This window comes from Globicephala melas, chromosome 18 (assembly GCF_963455315.2).
Source record: "Globicephala melas chromosome 18, mGloMel1.2, whole genome shotgun sequence".
Taxonomy (NCBI): domain Eukaryota; kingdom Metazoa; phylum Chordata; class Mammalia; order Artiodactyla; family Delphinidae; genus Globicephala; species Globicephala melas.
In genome coordinates, this window is record NC_083331.1 from 21,008,183 (window position 1) to 21,028,241 (window position 20,059).

General features: G+C 38.3%; 1 protein-coding gene across 2 annotated transcripts in view; it reads right to left on the reverse strand.

Annotated features, from left to right (window-relative positions):
• COG3 (component of oligomeric golgi complex 3) overlaps positions 1 to 20,059 on the reverse strand; it is a 57,230-nt gene that overhangs the window by 26,173 nt on the left and 10,998 nt on the right. For both annotated transcript variants that reach the window (XR_009559757.1, XM_030882227.2), the window contains exons 3-15: positions 19,695 to 19,756; positions 18,478 to 18,643; positions 17,618 to 17,692; positions 16,407 to 16,499; positions 15,610 to 15,735; positions 14,249 to 14,329; positions 13,109 to 13,152; positions 12,515 to 12,641; positions 11,828 to 11,919; positions 10,596 to 10,735; positions 9,009 to 9,169; positions 6,126 to 6,237; positions 1,835 to 1,959 (exon numbers count right to left, since the gene is read on the reverse strand). Coding sequence is in view for 1 of the 2 variants with exons in the window: in XM_030882227.2 (XP_030738087.1) it covers positions 1,835 to 1,959; positions 6,126 to 6,237; positions 9,009 to 9,169; positions 10,596 to 10,735; positions 11,828 to 11,919; positions 12,515 to 12,641; positions 13,109 to 13,152; positions 14,249 to 14,329; positions 15,610 to 15,735; positions 16,407 to 16,499; positions 17,618 to 17,692; positions 18,478 to 18,643; positions 19,695 to 19,756 (1,404 nt within the window). In the remaining variant the exon portion in view is untranslated. The remainder of the gene's footprint in view (positions 1 to 1,834; positions 1,960 to 6,125; positions 6,238 to 9,008; positions 9,170 to 10,595; positions 10,736 to 11,827; positions 11,920 to 12,514; positions 12,642 to 13,108; positions 13,153 to 14,248; positions 14,330 to 15,609; positions 15,736 to 16,406; positions 16,500 to 17,617; positions 17,693 to 18,477; positions 18,644 to 19,694; positions 19,757 to 20,059) is intronic.

Here is a 20,059-nt window from a genome sequence, read left to right on the forward strand (position 1 = left end):
ATTTCCCTTGGGATCCTGGCTCCACTGTAGGAAGTTTCTGAATCCCAACCTAACACCATCATTCAATACACCTCCTGGGGGGACCTGGGGAAGAAAAATTGCCAATGTCCAAACCCCCCTCTGGAAGAGATCTCAGCAGCTGGGCAGAAGGCTGAGACATCTAATTCTGCAGAGGTGATCTGGCCTCACCCCTAAAAGTCCCAGAACTGAGCAAAAGGCACTTTCTGGTTGAATTTCAAAATCTCCAAGCACAAACTCCAGTAACGATGCAGTTTAAAACAGACACCAAGTCGTGAGCACTCTAATGAACGAATGAGTCAACTGGGCAACTTTGCTCAGGCCCGAGGACTCTGAGGTACAGCGCATCTCAGAGTGGGCGGAGATATACATGTACCCTTCTGAACCATATTCTTAAGAAACAGTGGCATCTGGACAATTCATTACATGACCATTATATTTAATCACTTCTCTCTATATGCTGTTTCAGTTGTAACAATCAAATTAATTTTTTAAAAGTGAATTAGGGAATTCCCTGGCAGTCCAGTGGTTAGGACTCCGTGCTCTCACTGCTGTGGCCCGTGTTCAACCCCTGGTCGGGGAACTAGGATCCCACAAGCCGTGCGGCATGGCCAAAAAAACAAAACAAAACCAACAAACATATAAAAGTGAATTAAAATCACTGATTTTTATAAACTATTTTGGGTTTAACACTGACAATAAATAAATGTAGACAAATCTGATCATTCAGGGATTGATACTCATATCTTTAAGCTGGAATGCTTACAATAAACGTTACCTAAAATAAATGCACAGTATAAGTATAAGGGTACTGCTGATTTTAGCAAATAATTACAATTAGTCCAGGGTTAGAAACATGTAGTCCGACAACTACTTGTTAAGGAAGCTGATTTAAACTGAGTGCGAAACTAAAGTAGTTGCATTTAGTACTAAATGTATATTATACCCATGTGACACTGGACATAACCTTTCTGCATCTCTTTTTCTTCATCTATAAACTAAGACAGATGAATTAATCAGTAGTTTTAGCCATAGACGCCTATAAGAAACGATAAAAGCTATAGGTCTTTTCCTCAGAAAGACACAAATACAAACATACAGACAAAATTTTACACACAACTTCAAGGTGTTCACAGACTACCCAAAGCCCATTAGAGCAGCGGTCCCCAACCTTTTTGGCACCAGGGACCGGTTTCGTGGAAGACACTTTTTCCACGGATGGGATCGGGGGTTGGTGGCTCAGGCAGTAATGGGAGCGATGGAGAGCGGCAGATGAAGCTTCACTTGCTGGCCCGCTCAACCTCCTGCTGTGCGGCCCCGTTTCTAACAGGCCACGGACAGGTACCAGTCCCGGTCCATGGCCCGGGGGCTGCGGACCCCTGCATCAGAGGATTCTGAGGGTCTACAGAATGCTCAGGTTAAGAATCTCTAAATTAGGGGGCTTCCCTGGTGGCGCAGTGGTTGAGAGTCCGCCTGCCAATGCAGGGGACGCGGGTTCGTGCCCCGGTCCAGGAAGATCCCACATACCGCGGAGCGGCTGGGCCCGTGAGCCATGGCCGCTGAGCCTGCGCGTCCGGAGCCTGTGCTCCACAACAGGAGAGGCCACAACAGTGAGAGGCCCGTGTACCGCAAAGAAAAAAAAGAATCTCTAAATTAGATTGATCTTAAAGTTATCTCTGTATCTAAAAATCTTATTATTCTCATCTAATACCAAACAAAATATATTATATCAAGATCTTAAAATTTAAATTAAACGAATATTTTAAGTGAAAGAGCACGCAATTTACAGTAAAGATATAAGAATTTACACACGTACATCTATACATCTGTACAATTTGGAGAGACAGACGAGAGTTCGTCGAACTGTAGGATACCACATTCCATGAAGATCTGCTGGAGAAATTGTGGTCTGTGCTCTAGGACTGAGAGATTCGGTTGAACCTAAAATCCCAAATGGAGAAGAAGACATTTCACACACGGAGGTCTGTCTTATTTGCATAGCAATTATAAACTGTTAGTTCTCACTAGCTATCAATGGCTGGAGGTATCCATTTTCTCTAGCCTCGCCTTTCATCGAGAATGCCAAAGGGAACCTAAATCAGTGACAGGTGAGATTTAACACACTGAGAACGCACGTGACTACACACATATGTACACTCCAGCCTCACGCACTCAGCCCAAGTTGCTCTCTCCGAACTGTGATCGATAATCTTCATGGACTACATGAGCAGTATACACATACTGCAGAACACCATGCAGCCAATAAAAAGGAGACAGGTCTAGATGCCGTCACGTGGAAGCAAGCGGGAGGTGGGGGAGTGACAAGAAAACAAAGCACGTTAAGCAGGAAGATTAATCGAAGCCGGTCTGCCTGACAGCCTGCCTTCCATGTGCTCAACTCCGTCACTTATAGGCCTACTTAGTGTATGTAATTCCCAAGTGACCAGAGCTGAGTGCCCTTCCCCCCACCCGCCCCACCCAAAAGGTAGCCCCAGCAAGCATGAGGAGGAGCATGGGGGGGCGGTGCCTGAGCAGAGACACGTCTGTAAGGGATGCACCATCACTCTGGTGGAGGGACCAGAGTTCACACGAGCCAGGAAAGTGCAGCTGGGACCATACTTTGGGACAAGAGGGGATACTGAAATATGGACTGGGTATTAGAGCACATCAGGAAACATTACTAAATTTTTTAGTGCAATGATGGTTTCTGGTTCTGTGAAAGATGCCCTTTTTTTTTTTTTTGGAGAGGTGCTGAAATACTCAAAGGTAAAGTGGCAATGATGACAATAACTTACTTTAAAATGATTAGCAAAAATATATACATAATACGATAAAATCTTAAGTATTGAATCTGGGTGGTGGGCACAGGGGTTCATTGCAACATTGTTTATTTGAAATTTTTTTAATAATAAAAGAAGAAAAGTAAAGCCAAGCAAAACAGAATTCCTTTTTTAAAAAAAGAGCTAGAGGGAATTCCCCTGGCAGTCCAGTGATTAGGACTCTGTGCTTCCACTGCAGGGGGCCCAGGTTTGATCCCTGGTGAGGGAAACCAAGACCCCACAGGCCATGTGGTGTGGCCAAAATTTTTAAAAATTTAAAAAGAGCTAGATCTGCATATGCTCAGAAGGAGAACTGGTGCTTGCAGAGTGGATTTATGCAGGAAAGGGCAGAGGGCAATGCTGAGGGCTGGTGCTTTCACTTCATGGTTCTGTAAGCTTAGTTGTTTTTCAAAAGCATATAATACTTGTAGAATTTTAAAAAGCTCTTCCATAAGGCCTTACTTTAAACTAAGATACCTATGTTATAAAAAAATTTCTTAAGGAAAAAGAATAAACTGGACAAATTATATCACGGAATACTCAGGAGGTTAAGTATCCTTAGTTGTGCTAAGAATGAGGATATCTGCGGGATTCCTCCTTCAAAATAAAGAGCCGAAAGGGTACTCCCAAATTAAAGTTTAGTGCAATAAATGTATTTATGTAGTTCAAAGTCAGAAGTCAACTTACTTGTTCATTTTTTCACTCTACTGAGAAGAAGAGTTAATAGCTAAAATAGCTGACTGGGGAGAGTTTATTTACACAGCAAGTCGCCAGGTAAGGTGCCTACTGGCTGCCTCTTCTGAAGAGCTGAGCAAACCCGGTAGCAGGGCTTCTGCATCGGCTCCCGCCGTGGGCCCCCACCACCCTCCCTCTGCAAGCCTGCCGCTGCCCTCACTTCTCCATGCAGAGAACAAGGCCCATGTGTTCTGAAGACACTCATCGTCGGCCTCCTCACACCGTGGGCCCTCCACCAACTTGACCTGACACTACTCCCATGACATGAACATCACATCACTTGAAGGCCTCACTTCAGAGCAATCTCATTTTCTCACTTCTGACATACCCTGGAAGCAGGAGAAGTGATTACACTCGTTCTTTTCTTTTTTGCTCCCCTTGCCACCAGACTCAGAGCCTTGCTTCCCATCCCAAATTCCATGTCTATTCTGAACAGCGTTGACAACCTTAGGGATGACCCATATGGTTATCCTTGCCCGTCTCAACTCCAAAGACCTTCACTTCCATCCCTGCACCCCCTACTCCAGACACAGTTTCTTATGACTTTCTTTCAGAATTGCTTTCTACAGACCTTCTTATACTCCAAACTATTCCACCTCTTAATCATGAAAACTCAGCATCCCACCCTCTAACCACGATATCCTCCCATTTCCTATTTCTCACCTCTTTACTCAAATCACTCTGCCGACCCCTCCTCCTCTGGCTTAATCACACCCTCTGACCCCTCTGGCTGTCCTTCCCCTGTCGGCCCAGCGCACCCCCTCCCTCCATCTGCTCCTAAGACTCTCTCCCCAGAGTTCTGTTACTGTCACTCTACTCTCTGTCCTGGCTGATCTCATACAAGTCCGAAGCATCAAGGGTCCTCACTCTTTACCTCTGAATCAGCTGCCCCTTTATAGCTCTAGAGCTAGTGCTGTCCAAGAGGACTCTTATGTGAATCATAAATGTGACACATTAAAACGCCACATTAAAAAAGGTAAAACTAGTGGAACTACTTTGAATATATTTTATTTAACCTAACAGATCAAAAATCTCATTATTTTAACATAAAATCAATATAAAAATTACTAATAAGATCCTTTTTATTCTTTATTTCATACTAAGTCTTTGAAATCTGTTGCGTATTTACACACAGCACATTCGGACTAGCCACATTTCACATGCTCTATGGCTCCCGTATTGGACAGCATAACTCTAGATCCATTTAATACAGATCTCTCGGTTGTTCCACATGGACCTTACTCAATCTTCCTTAGCCCCCATATCTAGTGCGTCACCAAATTCTACTGATTCACACTTCTAACTATATCCCTCATCTATACACTTCTCTCCATTCCCCCCCATCAACGCCCTGGTTCAAACCACCTTTACCTTTCAGATGAAAAACACAACAACATCCTAACCAGTCTCCACAGCTCTACCAACAACACCTTAATGTAATGTCAGGCATGAGTTAACGAATAAGCTTTACTGGGGAAAGGTACAAGGCCAGGGTTGGTAAGACAAATGTACTCTAGTCTCTCCAGTAACTCTTCAGGCGGCTAACCAGACCAAGATGTGTATTAGGACACGGCATGGGTTCTATTCCAGAGGAGGAAATTTCAGCTCCCTATGGTCTCTCTTCCTATAGGGCAGGCGTGATAAAACAGCTTTGTCAGATGGGGAATACTGAGGCTGTTGGGCAGTCTGGATTTGGGGTGTCAACTGTTACAGAGCTGACTCAGAATAAACTGATGATGCACTAAGCCTGGGGATTCGGGGGCAGCTGGGGCTCTTTAAAGCCCATGGAGTTACAGTACCCCCGACTCCCAGTCAGTCCCACATGGAGCTGAGTCTGAGTGTCACTCTTACAGCTGAGGGGTGAGGAGAAGGGGTGCCCTACTTCTCATCTAGCCTGTTGTCTAGATAACTCATCAGTTATCCAGGGTGACTCTTGGACAATTTTGTTCCTTGCCTAACAGGTACCCTAGTCCAAGCTATCCCATACGTTTCTGTCAATTTTTTTACCCGAGTCCTAGGCACTCAATACATTTTTAAAAATGCAAATCTGATGGTACAATTAGGTAGAATTTCATGAGATTATCACCTGACACCTATCACAAGCTGGCCCGTTTTGCCTGCTCCTTCCTGCAGGAACCGGTACCCAAACTCAGCAAACCACCTGACATCCCCAAAGCAACCATGGTCTTCCATTCCTGTATGCCGTCCTCCATGCGATTCTATCTTAAAACAACCTTATTTCACCTGACTCTCTCATACTCATCAACACTACAGCTTTCAGATTCCACATCTCTCACTGAATCAGCCTTCCTGCACTCAAAGTTCATCCCCCTTCACAATTCTGATGCCCTTTTCCCGTGGTCCAAGAGTGCCCTGTGCCTACCTTTATCCTGTCACCCCTGAATTACGCCTGTGGCTTGCCAATCTCCCCCTGCTAAAGTGTGGGCTCCTCAAAGGCACAAGCTGTTTTTCTTGCCTGAGACATGACAAGTCCTCAATAAAAGTTTATTAAATGAATGAATAAAAGCTGGAAGTTAAAACATCATGACATACCAGATTTTGTTAGATTATTAGGAGGCTCTGCTTCTTCTAACTGAACATCTGAAAACAAAGCTTCTGAAGGTGGCACCTTCTTCTGCTCATCTTTTAAACTCTGTGCAATTTGCTGTATAAAGAAATCAGAAGGAACATTAAAGTGTAATTTTCAGCTGTGTTTAGCAATATGAACATTCTTTCTATAAGGTAAAAAAATATATACTAATGAATGGATAAACGAACTAATGAACTATGCCAAAACAACACATGGAGATGAAAAAGTTAAATTGGTATAGAGTGTCTCTATTCTCATAAAGGCATACATAGCCTTTTCTGAACCACTAATTTCAGAACGATTACAAGGTATCTGCTGAAGAGAGTCAAATATACAAGGCTCAGATTAGAGCTTAATTTTCAATTTTACATTTAGAAACAAAGTATTCATATTTAAGACCGGGTACATTCTAGATGTCAGAAATGCTTTTATCAAGGAGTTGGCAAACTCAAACTACAGGTTTTCTCTTTATGTGAGAACAGCTACAGTTTGTTATTTTTTAAGCAGATTTTTAAAAATTATCTTATGGACTGAGACTATTTACCTCTTTTTCACTATCTAAAGAATATCATCAAATATACACAGGTCACTAACTACTAAGTTGGCAATGAAAATCCTACTTATTTACATTGGTTATAAAGGTGGAAATATACAGAAATGAAGGCCTAACACAGCAGTCCCCAACCTTTTGGCACCAGGGACCAGTTTCGTGGAAGACACTTTTTCCACAGATGCGGGGGAGGGTGGCTCAGGCAGTAATGCGAGAGATGGGGAGCAGCTGTAAATACAGATGAGGCTTCGCTTGCTCACCCGCCACTCACCTCCTGCTGTGCGGCCTGGTTCCTAACAGGCCATGGATGGGTTGGGGACCCCTGGCCTAACAGACACCCACCTACTGCCAAAAAGAATAGCCAGAGAACTGTTTAGGAGACAGGCTCTGTATCAGTCAGGCCCATCCTTTCATTCTGCAAACAGAAACCAGAAAGTATAGCTAATCCCTAAATGGCACACAGATGTCACAGCCAGATCACCTTAAATCCCTGACCTTCACCAAAAGAAAAACAAAGCAAATAGATTTACTGGAAGCAGTACACTTAAAACAAGAGGTCGGGCTTCCCTGGTGGCGCAGTGGTTGAGAGTCCGCCTGCCGATGCAGGGTACACGGTTTCGTGCCCCGGTCCGGGAAGATCCCACATGCCGCGGAGCGGCTGGGCCCGTGAGCCATGGCTGCTGAGCCTGCGCATCCGGAGCCTGTGCTCCGCAACGGGAGAGGCCACAACAGTGAGAGGCCCGCGTACCACAAAAAAAAAAAAAAAAAGAATCCACCTGCCAATGCAGGGGACACGGGCTCGATCCCTGGTCTGGGAAGACCCCACATGCTGCGGAACAACTAAGCCCGTGCGCCACAACTACTGAGCCTGCGTGCCGCAACTACTGAAGCATGCGTGCCTAGAACCCATGCTCTGCAACAAGAGAAGCCACTGCAATGAGAAGCCTGCGCACAGCAATGAAGAGTAGCCCCTGCTCACCTCAACTAGAGAAAGCCTGTGCGCAGCAACGAAGACCCAAGGCAGCCAATAAATAAATAAATAAACAAATTTTAAAAAATAATAAAAAGAAAACACTCAGGATACTGGCCATGTGTTGACTAAATAAACATACCAAATGTATCACTAAATTAAACTGGGAGGGGGTATATAGTAAACTCAATCACCTAACATCCTATCAGACAGCACTATTAAAACAGGTATCCTATCTAGAATGTAAAAACTGATACAAAGGAGACAAGGAAAGGAGGGGAGGAAGGGGAGAGAGCACAACTCCCTAGATCAGGCTGAGAAACACCTGTTTATACCAGTCTGCCCAAGAAGCTGGAGCTGCTGAAGGCCCCCACCAAGAAGAAGGGGGCAGCCTCCTCCTCCACCAAGATACCTTCCTAAGGATACAGCCCCAGCAGAGGCCATCTCTGCAGACCCCTCCTCTGTGCTCAGACCTGTGCAGGTGACCCCATAGGGAGGAGGGATATGCTCCCCAGAGCCTGGGGTTGTGCCTCAAACTTTACTGTGGGTCTGGCCCATGGGCAGGTGATCAGCAGGTCTGAAATGCACTGACTGGTTGGCTTCCCAGGGTGCCAAGAACTCAGTATAGGCCAAGGCCGGGAGGATGCCTTCACCAAGTTCCTGTGTTCCCCCCTCACCTTTCCCATATCCAGTCTTCACTGGCTTAACCTGGAGCAATAAACCTGATTTTGTCATTCAAAAAAATTAATAAACAAATAAAAAGAATTTCCAGGTTCTAATTCTGTTTAAGCACTAATACCCTATGCATTATTTTAACTCTGTACAGCACTCAAAGAAAATGAAGATACATATGTAACTGAAAGATTAGTGAGATGTACCTAAGTCTTCAAACCATAAACTGGACACCAGCACTGTGTAATTTTGAGGAGACAACCACCAGAGTTTTTAATGAGAGAAGACGACACATGGTTATGTGACCATCAACTCTGGTGGCTTATATGTTATTAATCCTCTTCTATGCCACTTACCAAAAAAAAGAGAAATCATAGAAAGCACTAATTCTATTTAAAAATTGAGAAGACACGCTTCCTGGAAAAGGACAGAAAACCGAATCAAATGTTTATAAAATACAACTTGAAGGAGGGACAATCTAACAAATTATATCTGTTCAGTTTTTTTAAATTTTTATTTCCTATGATTTCATGGCAAGTTTATCTTGATTTTTGCATCCTGAATGAGAATTAAAAAGAAAAATCCTATTTTCACCAGTATAAAATATCCAAAAGTTGTGTGGGGTAGGGGAAAGATCAAATAAGAAGACCCTACCTCCATCATTACTAACTTATCAGGATACGCTAGATCTCCAGGAGCTGGTTTATAGCCTGTGATGTCTGTCTGAATGTAGATGTGGGTTCGGTAGACAAGTCGCTCTTGTACATCTTCCAACATCTGCTTTACTCCAGCTGCAAATGCCCCCAACTGTTCAGCTGATAAAAAAAAAGGTCAATCACCCATTCCTTCAGATTTAAAAAATACTTTCTTTAAACAAGCAAAAATATTACAAAATTGTCTAGTAATAGTATAAACCACTCTTGCTTCAGGGACTGGCTGTATTCTATTTTGGTATGACTTAGTGACCTTAGAAAAATTTAATAAATGTCTTCCAATTTCCTCAAATTTAAAATTGGAAAATAAATTTGCCCTTACATCTTCTTCCTGGGACTCTGTGAAATAATTTCCATTATTAATGTGAATAATAATCTTAATTTTAAAGTGCTTTGTGTTTTTTTAAAAGGTATCTCCATAGCTTCATACCAATCCTGAGAGATAGCTAAAGCAGCTTATTAATTAGGTTATCACCCCCATTTTACAGATAGAGTCCCACAGATATTAAATGACTTGTTAACATTCTCACAAAGAAAAATGAATAAAAAAATAAAATGAGGGAATTCCTCAGCGGTCCAGTGGTTAGGACTCTGCACTTTCACTGCCGAGGGCCCGAGTTCAATCCCTGGTTGGGGAACTAAGATTCCACAAGCTGCGCAGTGTGGCCAAATAAATAAATAAAATGAGATATGCGTTTGTATAGAATTTCTTCATTTCTAAGATGCCATCCATGTTAAGACACACCAGTGATTCAGTATCAGCTTTCCAAGGGCTGGGGAGTTGGAGGCATTACACACTCATATAAATATTTACATTAATTTTAAAAATCATCTTTAATTCACAGGCATTAAAATGGGAGAAAATGTACATCTTAGAATGAACTAAATGCAATAGAATAAGAAACTCGGGAAGAGTAACAAACCTATAGTGTCTCTTAAGGAAAGTCAAAGTAAGGACAATAATTTCTGCCAGTAAAATGATTACCTGAAGGGTATTTTTTAAAGGTACCTAAGTATCACTAGGAAAATCATGTTTTTTATGACAATCAAACCAATTGTTAAAGCATGTATTAGATGAATAAAGTAGAGCTACTCCAGAGAATTGCTTTTCTTTATTTGTAATTTCAAAAAAGATGAATTATTACTATGTATGTATGCTAAAACAATTTCTGTTTTTTAAATTAAGACTATGCAATACAGTCAATTACTTTATGTATTCTGGTAATAGTGTACTAGAAATACCCAACCCAAAACTGATGGTCAGTTCTCTATGGATTTCAGATGCCAGAAAGAATAGTAGCTATAATTATTTTATTACTAATTTTGCCCAGATTTAAAAATTCTTTCCCCATTATTATTTAGTCACAGAATAAGGTGCATCTTGATTCAAAAAGAGACAAGGCATCAACCCAAGTTTTAAAAATATTGTTTATATAGGGATGGGGGGGAGGTACTAATCTTTTTCAGATTCATTGAGCCATAGATATAATTAAAAAGACCTTTGAAATGATCATTTCTACTTATTTACCATTATTCTGTACATGATCTTCAAGCACCTCGTTTTTAAGAATCCCACAAAGTTCCGATAAAGTCTCTAAGTGAATAACGTGAATGATCAATGGCCTGAAGACATCATACAATGACACACACAGTTTCTCCAAAAGTTCACTAAAATGAAAGAATAAAACATGGTTATCAGCAGTAATCCTTTCAGTATTTCCTAATAGTTTAAAAGTCACCCTTGATTGCTTCCAGCCAAAAAAAAAAAAATATATATATATATATATATATACACACTGGAAAATAGTACGTGGGGACATTATATGATGAGAAGTGAAAGGCTGAAAGTAATTCTGTGAACTGTTTTTGCTAGAATCAATAATCAAGCTCAGAATTAATAAGCAATCCTCAACAATTAGCTGGCCCCAGCCGAGTGTCAATTTATTACAACTTGTACTTATGTCAGCAATAATTTTGTGTATGTCCTTTCAAAAACAATAAAAAATATTTCAGTAGACTTAATTTTCCTTTTATAACCTACACCACTATGAATCAAATGGTGACATTTTCCCCAGGAAAGATAGGTTCAAAACTCTTGAATACTTACACACTTCGATAAACAAAACTCAAAATATTCTGAACATACACCAAGTATTTTGACAATTTTAAACATTTGAAAAGAAAAACATTAGGCTGTCTATACTCTTTATATTGTCAACAGTACTCTTCTATATATAGTATTTCATCAAAACCGTAAGATATATTTGTCTCTTCCCCTTTACAAGAGTCATAATCTTGGAATTTTTTAACAGTCAAAACCACCAATATGAAGAACCCAAAAGTGACTGACAATGGGTTTGAAAGACACTTTGAGAAAAATAAGGAAAAGGATTTTAAATAGTATCTACGTTTTTAAGTGTCCTTCATTAGTTAGAATCATAGAATTTTTTAAATAGAAGGAATTATTACACTTAGTGTAGATAAAGGGATCTAGATACCAAGATAGTTCCCTATACAGGATTCTTACTATCATAACTTATTGTCTCCATAATTATAAACAATATGAAAGCATGTTGGCCTTTAAGCTGCACATTTATTTCAAAATAAATAACCACTGTCCCATCCAACAATATTATGTTCACATACCCACAAAAGTTAAAACACTCCATAGTTAACTTTAGAATACTCCTATAATAAGCCATTACAGCCATTAGCGAATTAAATCTTAAAAACAAGAGTTAGATTCCGTGTACCACCTACTCTAATTTTGATGTTGGTTTTGTAAAAAATTCGTTATAAAGTTGGTGCTCATCCTGGCATACATGAACCATAAAGGCACAGCCACTGCGAATCTGCGGGAAACAAACACACACCATCTACAGTTAGAGACACACAACAACTCCAGCATTTATGAAATAAAGCCAACATTTTATTTACAAAGAGACTATGCATATATAATTCATAAAAAAACTCTCTGAAGAACAGAAAATGGTTTTCTTCACAGTGGAACTATCGATGATTTTTATTTTCTTCTTTATGCTTTCTAAGCTTTTGACAATGAAAATTACTCTTCTAGTTGAAAAGTATTTAAAAAAATAATCTTTATTTTTTTTCTATAATCTGACTTAAAATCACACTAAACAAAAAAGCACTTCTGCAGCAAAAGCTAAGATTAATTTGTCTACATAAATCCAGAAACTTTGAAACTTCATCTTTCATAAAACAATACTGATTTGTGAAACTTCATACTTCAAAAAATCAATCAAAATGAGAATATTTTGCCAAATTGAATGCTAATTACTAAACTAGATTTGTCATAACAGAAAGAAACATTATGTAAGTTTGTTGATATGGGGACCAAAACTTATTTACCCAAGTATAGTTTCTAGGGTATCATAGCAGCTCAAAAGAAGGTTTAACATTAAACCACAACAGGCAGAAACTCACCAAGGCACAGTGGTCTCTGTTATTCTGGCTGGTTAACTCTGTTACAGTACAAGTAATACTAGGGCCCAAAAGGAGTTCCCGCTGATCAAGGTAACACTGGTGGATGTCATTTAGCAGTTGTTGGTATCTGATGAAAAGCAAATGAGATTGGAGTACTGTATAAACTTCTGATTTCAGATATGTAAATTAAATCCAATCTTAAATCCCAAAATAGGTTGCCAAACCTCCAAAGCTATATGGTTACTGCTCATTTGCCCACATTAAATACTAGAAATATTTATGTATATAAAGAAAAAACAAATCATAATGAACTACCATAACCTTTATCTTTTAAAGACAGACTTATCTTCCACAAGTAGTGATGTTACATCTACCTAAATGAGAAGGAAATCCTGCTATATGGGAAAAAGATGCCTTACAAACTCACCAAGTCAGGTCTGTGACCTTGCTCCCCAAACTGAGCTGTGTGCTACAAGAAAAGTCGTGTACAGCATGCAAGGTAATTGCTCAGAAAATATCAGGGATGTAACAGACTTGGCAAAATAGCACTTCAAGGAAGGTAATTTGGAAATTGAAGAACCTGTGGGTACTCACTCAGGTATTTTTTCAGATCGTTGTTCTATTTGTTCGATGAGAGTCTGGAATAAAGAAAAGTCCACTAACTCCATCTGTTTTAGTTATATTTTCAATTGCTTTCTGATTATAATAGTAACACAAGCTCATGTTAGAAAATCTGTGACTACAGAAAAGTTGAAACATGAAAATCACCTAAAACACAAAAAAATTAATCACAGTATTTCAGAATATTTTCTTTCAGTTTTTGTATGCACAGTTACTACATTTTTCTTTTTAAACAAAACTGGAATTATACTATATATTCAGCTTTGCAATCTGCTTTTCTTTTTTAAAGATTTTTTAAAATTTTTATTTATTTAATTTCTTTCTGGCTGAGCTGGGTCTCGTTGCTGTGCATAGGCTTTCTTCTAGTTGCAGCGAGCGGGGGCTACTCTTCGTTGAGGTGCACGGGCTTCTCATTGCGGTGGCTTCTTTTGCTGGGAGCACAGGCTCTAGGTACACGGGCTTCAGTAGTTGTGGCACACGGGCTCAGCAGTTGTGGCGTATGGGCTTAGTTGCTCCGAGGCATGTAGGATCTTCCTGGACCAGGGCTCAAACCCGTGTCTCCTGCATTAGCAGGCGGATTCTTAACCATTGAGCTGTATCTGGGATTACACTGATTTAAAATATTGCACTGGCTCTCTACTTTTCCTGAATTAGCATGACATGCAACATCCTCTGTGAGATGGTCTTTGCCATCTTTCCTTTCTTCTTTCCTATCACACCCTACTGAAAGTCTTGTGTTCCAGTCTTAAATGAGGTCCTCCCAAAATACAAGTCTTTTATGTCTCCACAACTTTCTCTATACATGCTGCTCTCTCTGTATAAAATATCCTTATCAATCCCCTCAAGTCTGCTATAAATCTACGTTTTTTTTAAGCTCAAGTATCATCTTCAACTGGAAACCTTCCCTGAGCATTCCAGGAACAGCTAGGTGTTTCCTCCTCTGTGGGCTTAAAGGACCTCAACATACACTGCTATAATGTGGAAGGACAAAGCCTATCTTTCATTCAGGTTCATTTTCCTGTTATAAACAAAGGACCTAACATACATTAGCGTTTCAAAAGGGCTGGCTAAATAAATTTCATAGCATTATCTTATTTATGTCAATAGACTTACTCTGACTTTGGGGGCAGCAGCTCGAAATTTCACATAAAATAATGTGAAGGCATTGTCTGCATTAGGTACAGATGAAGGATCCTAAAGAAACATGGGGGAGGATAGGCAAGGAAGAAAATTAGCGAACAAATAATTATTCAGAAAATATAACACAAACCATTTCATATGGCTACTGCTTGGCCTATATACCAACCAAAAGCTTACAGAGAGAAAGATTAAATACTATTATTGCTACACATGAGAAATAATTATGTGGAGCTGTCATCTCTCTCTACTTTATAATTAAAATTTATGCTATGTTACATGAATTTTGGTCGTAAAAAGACTGAACTCAGATTCATACTCAGTCACTTTCTGAGTGTAGGACTTCGGTCAAATTACTTAACCTCTCTGAGATTCATGCATCCATTACATGGTGATAACACATATGCACAAAGGTTTTCCACAGCTCAGTTATAAAGCACTAACACACAGTAGGTACTAGTACTTATCAGGCATCAGTTTCCTAAAATAAAATTTTGCAAAATAGAAAAATTATATAGTCTGTTATGTCAGCTAAGAGCAACGTGAACGGTAAAATGCAATACAAAACTCAGCAGCTTTGAACTAAAAGCTCAAGATAGTCCATATTCTTTAGAAAGTAGGCTGAAAAAATAAAATAAATTATCTTTCAGGTTTTATTTTCTTAGGAAAGAAATGTGCTCAGTGACCATCTGATCTAGCTCCACTCTTATTTTCTAACCTAACACGCTGCTAATTTTCCACCTCGCATCTACTAAAATCTGTAATTGATTAATTTGTCTTTTTCCTTCTTTACTGATTATTTCTCCTGAACATAAGCTCCATTAGGGCAGGGACCTTGTTAGCTCCTTTCACTACTGTACAGTTCTTAGTACAATGCCAAGCATTTAGAAGGCATTCAATAAAAATACATTTGCTAAATACAGTAAATTAAATTATCCATCATTTGTAAAGAAAAATTCAAATTATCTATCATATGTAATTCTACCACTCAGACAGAACCACTTTTATTATTTTGGTGTATTTCCTCCTAATATTTTCTTTAAAAAGATAGGAAAAGAAAAAGTTAAAGTGAGAAATAGTTTGCATCTTATTTTATTATTTATCATATAGTACTGAATATTTCTCACACTGTTATATATTCTTTGAAAATAAGACTGTGACAGACATATATAATACAGGCATTTTTTCTTATTATAAATAAAATTGCAACACGTATTTATTTAACAAAAGGTAAAAAAAAAAATTGGAGTTACTAGATACTAATCTCAGACTAACATTATGGAAAATAAATGAATTAAAAAAAACAAAAACAAAAATCACCTCACCAGTTAACTCACCCTTTTTAATAACTGACTTGTGAGGTTCTGTAGTGTGTTCACTGTATATGTCTTCATGAGGTGCAAAGCTTTAGAAAGACACTGCTTAAACTTCAGTAAATATACAGGATAATCTTTAAAATTTGGCTGTAAAGGAAAAGGAAAGATTTACAAAAATGAAGCAAACTTTTAATGAAAACCAACCTGTCCTTTATGTAAAGCTATACAGAAAGTTCAAAAGAAGATCTTATGTAGACTGTAAGCTCCTTGAAGACAAATACTATGACTGTCTTGGTCATAGCCAAATTCCCTGTGCCTGGCACAAAGCAAGGGCTCAATAAATATTTGCAGCTTTTAGCAAAATGTATTTTCAGTACCCCACAGACCTCAAGGCTAATATGTGAGGCCCAACTAAGAAAAGAAAAGGAGTTGGGTGAAATAAATACAGCTATAAATCCTTGGAGGGCAGAAAGAGATGGTGATTAAACCAAGGGACGTGTCCTTTTATTTCCCCCCCCTCAAGTAATACTTTTTGTTTCCAAGGAAGTATCTATCTAGCAAAACAGTTAAGTCAACAGTCTAAAAATCACTAGTCCTTTTAGATGGGATAAAGTTGTGTCAACCAGCCGCTTTTTCTATTCCAGGGGTTGCTGCAGCAGCTGAAAGCATTTTTTACATCACTACTGACAATGACTAAGAATTTACTATAGTTTTTCTTCAAGTATATTACAGAAAGAAGTAATTAGTTTACTGCATAAGAAATGATATAATAGGGATGTTAAGATTTCTTTAAAACACACAGAAATACCATGACTTACATGAGATGATATGTATGTAATACAGTCATCTAACTTGGCCAGCATTGGTATAAATCCTTCACTATTCACAGACAGCGTGGGAGAATTCAATTTCTTTAAGGGAAAAAAAATTTTAACGTTTTAAGAGTCACCAAATATACTCAAATGCAGCCCATGTGTAACAATGCAATAAAGAAAGGACAAATTTAAAAGAATATGGATTGAATTCAGTTTACTCCTAATGACCTTTAATGGGGCTCTTCACGAATTAGCAAACATTTTATACTCCATTGCACAATGTTATATTAAAATAATACATCATGTACCTAGATTTCCCACTTTCTAGCACTTTACAACATAAATTTTCCACTTCCAAACACTGGCGACCTTCTCAAGGTTAAAAGATTAACTACCAGTTACCATGTTCAGCAGTCATACTGAAAGTAAAATATAAATAAACATATACAAGTAGTACTAATATAAGGTAATATATAATATAAACATGAGTTAATATTTAATATAATAGATTAAATGATAAATATTAAAATATATAAACCTATATAATATATACAAAAGATAAGTAAAATGACCCAATTATTTCTTATCTTGATATACAAATAGTTTGGCAATGATTTATATTTCCCATTGCATTCCACTGTTAACTGGCTACTGGTTTTATTTCTAACTCTTTCGTAAACTATAATAATTTAGATTTAATAATTTTAATAACATGATTTATATGCAGTTATTATGATTAATTTATGAGCCAGAATACAGAGAAATATAATTTACACAGAAGTCTTTACTGTGACTACCTCTTTGGGATCCAAGAATCCATTATGAGGACTATACTCTTCCTCAAACTAAACATGAGATTAGTTTAAGAAGTGTTTTAATTACTATTATAGAAGTACAACCATAGCAAGATTTAAAATGGAATATTTCTTCTTATAACCTTCACAGCTTACAAATATGATACTATTAAGAGTTAACCAACAAAGAGATTTTAATAGCAAAAATACAATTTAAGAAGAACTACTATTTAAATCATATTTGGAAATCTGAACTGGTAATGGTATGTTCATCACTCACAAACAGGAATATCTTAACAACAAGCAAACTATTAAGTTAAAATATCACTCAAGCCAATTTATAAGGTTAAAGATTATACTCAGAATGGGAAATATAAAATAAAGCCACTAATTCTAGAAAAAATAAAGAACAATGCTTACTGTGTTAATAGTTTCCAATTCATTAAAATAGGAAAGCTTTTGTTGAATGTTTTCAGCCAGATCAACAAGTTCCGACTTGAATTTTTTAAAAGAGAAAAATCAATTATTATGAGAACATAAGAATCAACACTCCAGTCTCAAAATTACATCGAGGAGATTTATACTAGACATACAGGTTTATATTAGATATATGATTTCAGAATAATGCCCAAAGATTTCTGCAGTCATGGGCTAAAATAAGCAATGATTATTACAGTAAATTACATATCTTTTTATAAAATAACAGATGATTACCTTTTTAAAAACATACAAAATATACATAGATAAATTTCTGAGATAAGTATAGTAACTTAAATATTCTATCTTTAAGTCACAAGTTTAAGTGCAACCTAGATCTGTTCATCTTTTCATAAACCCCACCATTAGTATAATGACTATGCCTTGTTTGAAAAGTGTCAATAGGGAATTCCCTAATGGTCCAGTGGTTAGGGCTCAGCGCTTTCAGTGCCAAGGACTGGGTTCAATCCCTGGTCGGGAGCTAAGATCCCGCAAGCCGCGCAGCACAGCCAAAAAAAAAAAGAAAAGTGTCGCAAATGTGAATATACCCTCTTCACTCTGAAACTGTACTGAGACCTAACAGCTCAAAACATACGAAAGCTTGCCCGTGCCTCTGCTGACATAAGCTTAAAAGCAGGCTGTCAAGGTAATAATTTGCATACTTAGCACAGGGCCTCATACAGAGAACTGTTCAAAATATACTTGGAGAAATAAAGGAAATTAGAATTAAATTGTATTCATTTATTTAAAAATAAAATATTAAACATAGTCAGTCACTGACACCCTCTCCTACTCCAAATTACCTGCTCTTTCAGGAGCTGTTCACAGGCTTCATGTAGGGTTCCTGTCTTATTGGACACAAAAAGATACTGTTTCTGCAATGATTCCAGATGCTGAAGAGCATTGTTGACATCATTCAATATAGCATCACACTGCTCCTGAAACCCAGACAAGTAATCCCTCATCTGTCTAGAAAACAGAACCAAAAGGGGATTGGCAATAATATTTTCCCCCAATAAGCACAGACAATAAACAACAAGGTCTCGTTTTCCTCCAAATGCTTGCATTTCAGAAGGGAAGTCTGACCTATTCAAAAAGTTTATTATATTCAGAAATATAGCAAAAACTGTCACAAACTGTTTCAGTACTTAAGAAGGAAAATGATTGAAACTATGAGCAATAAAAGGAATCAGCCTTAAAGCCATAAACTGGCTTTTCACATGTAGGGCAGTAAATCATGGGCTCAACTTTCAAAGACTGGGACACCAGGCCCATCCCAAGGTAACAAGTAGGTCCATCCTTCAGGTCATGTCTGCCTTTGAGAGATGGTGTGATGTCATGGAAAGAATTTTGGACTTGGAATTGGAAGACCTGAGTCCAAGTCCCAGCTCTGCCCAAGTCTCCATGACATTAGGCAAGTATTTAATAGTTCCAGGCCTCTGTTTACTCATTTGTAAAATGGGAATAATAACACCTTTCCTTATAGAGCTGCTATGAAGATTAAATGGAATCATACATCAAAGAGCCTAACACAATGCCTAGCAATAGTAGTCACTTAATTAATGTTAAATGAATATAAATGTTCAACCCACGGTCCCCAAATCAGCTAGAAACAGTACAGTCACTTCCCCCACGCCGTCAATATACACAAACAAAACAACATAGTTCACACCCTGCCTAGTTGGCCATCCCTAAAGTCTCTTGGGTCTCTCCCTCTAAAGAAAGGCAGCAAACACCTCTTAGAGTTCCTGACAAAACTCCCACTTGATTCCAAGCCTTTCTAGAGTTATCTAAAATCAACCTCTGCCCCTCCTAACCTATTAATTACAATGTGACTTTTTTTAAAATCACACAACTTCCAGTACCAGTTGGAATGACCCACATCCTTTCTAGCTATTCTTAAAGAAAATGTTGCTGTTCAAGTTTTCTTTGTACCTTAATTTTGTTTAAAGGCACAGATAACGAAATGCTTAAGATGATCTAAGAATTAGGACAGCCAACAAATATAAGAGCCACATACCTATATTTAGTTCCTTCATCCTGATCCATCTGAGTTTGTAGCTTTGCAAACCATGAGAAAAACTGGAAAAATAGGGTATTATGTTGTCAACAAAACTAAAACAGACAAAATGAAAAGTGGTTACATGCTAAACAGCAAGTCAAAAGGGCAGACACTAAGTCTTACTGTTTGGGGCTCAGACATTTATAGCTGTAAGCCAGGAGATGACAATTTAATTGCATGGTCAGTGTCTACATTCCAGGAAAAGCAAAGTATCTTAAAAACACGGGCCATTTTCAGAGTTAAATAAGAAAGAGTATTAACACGATAATATGTAGAAATAAACATTTCTTCCTAAGAAGCTAATGCCTACCTGCTAGTTTGCC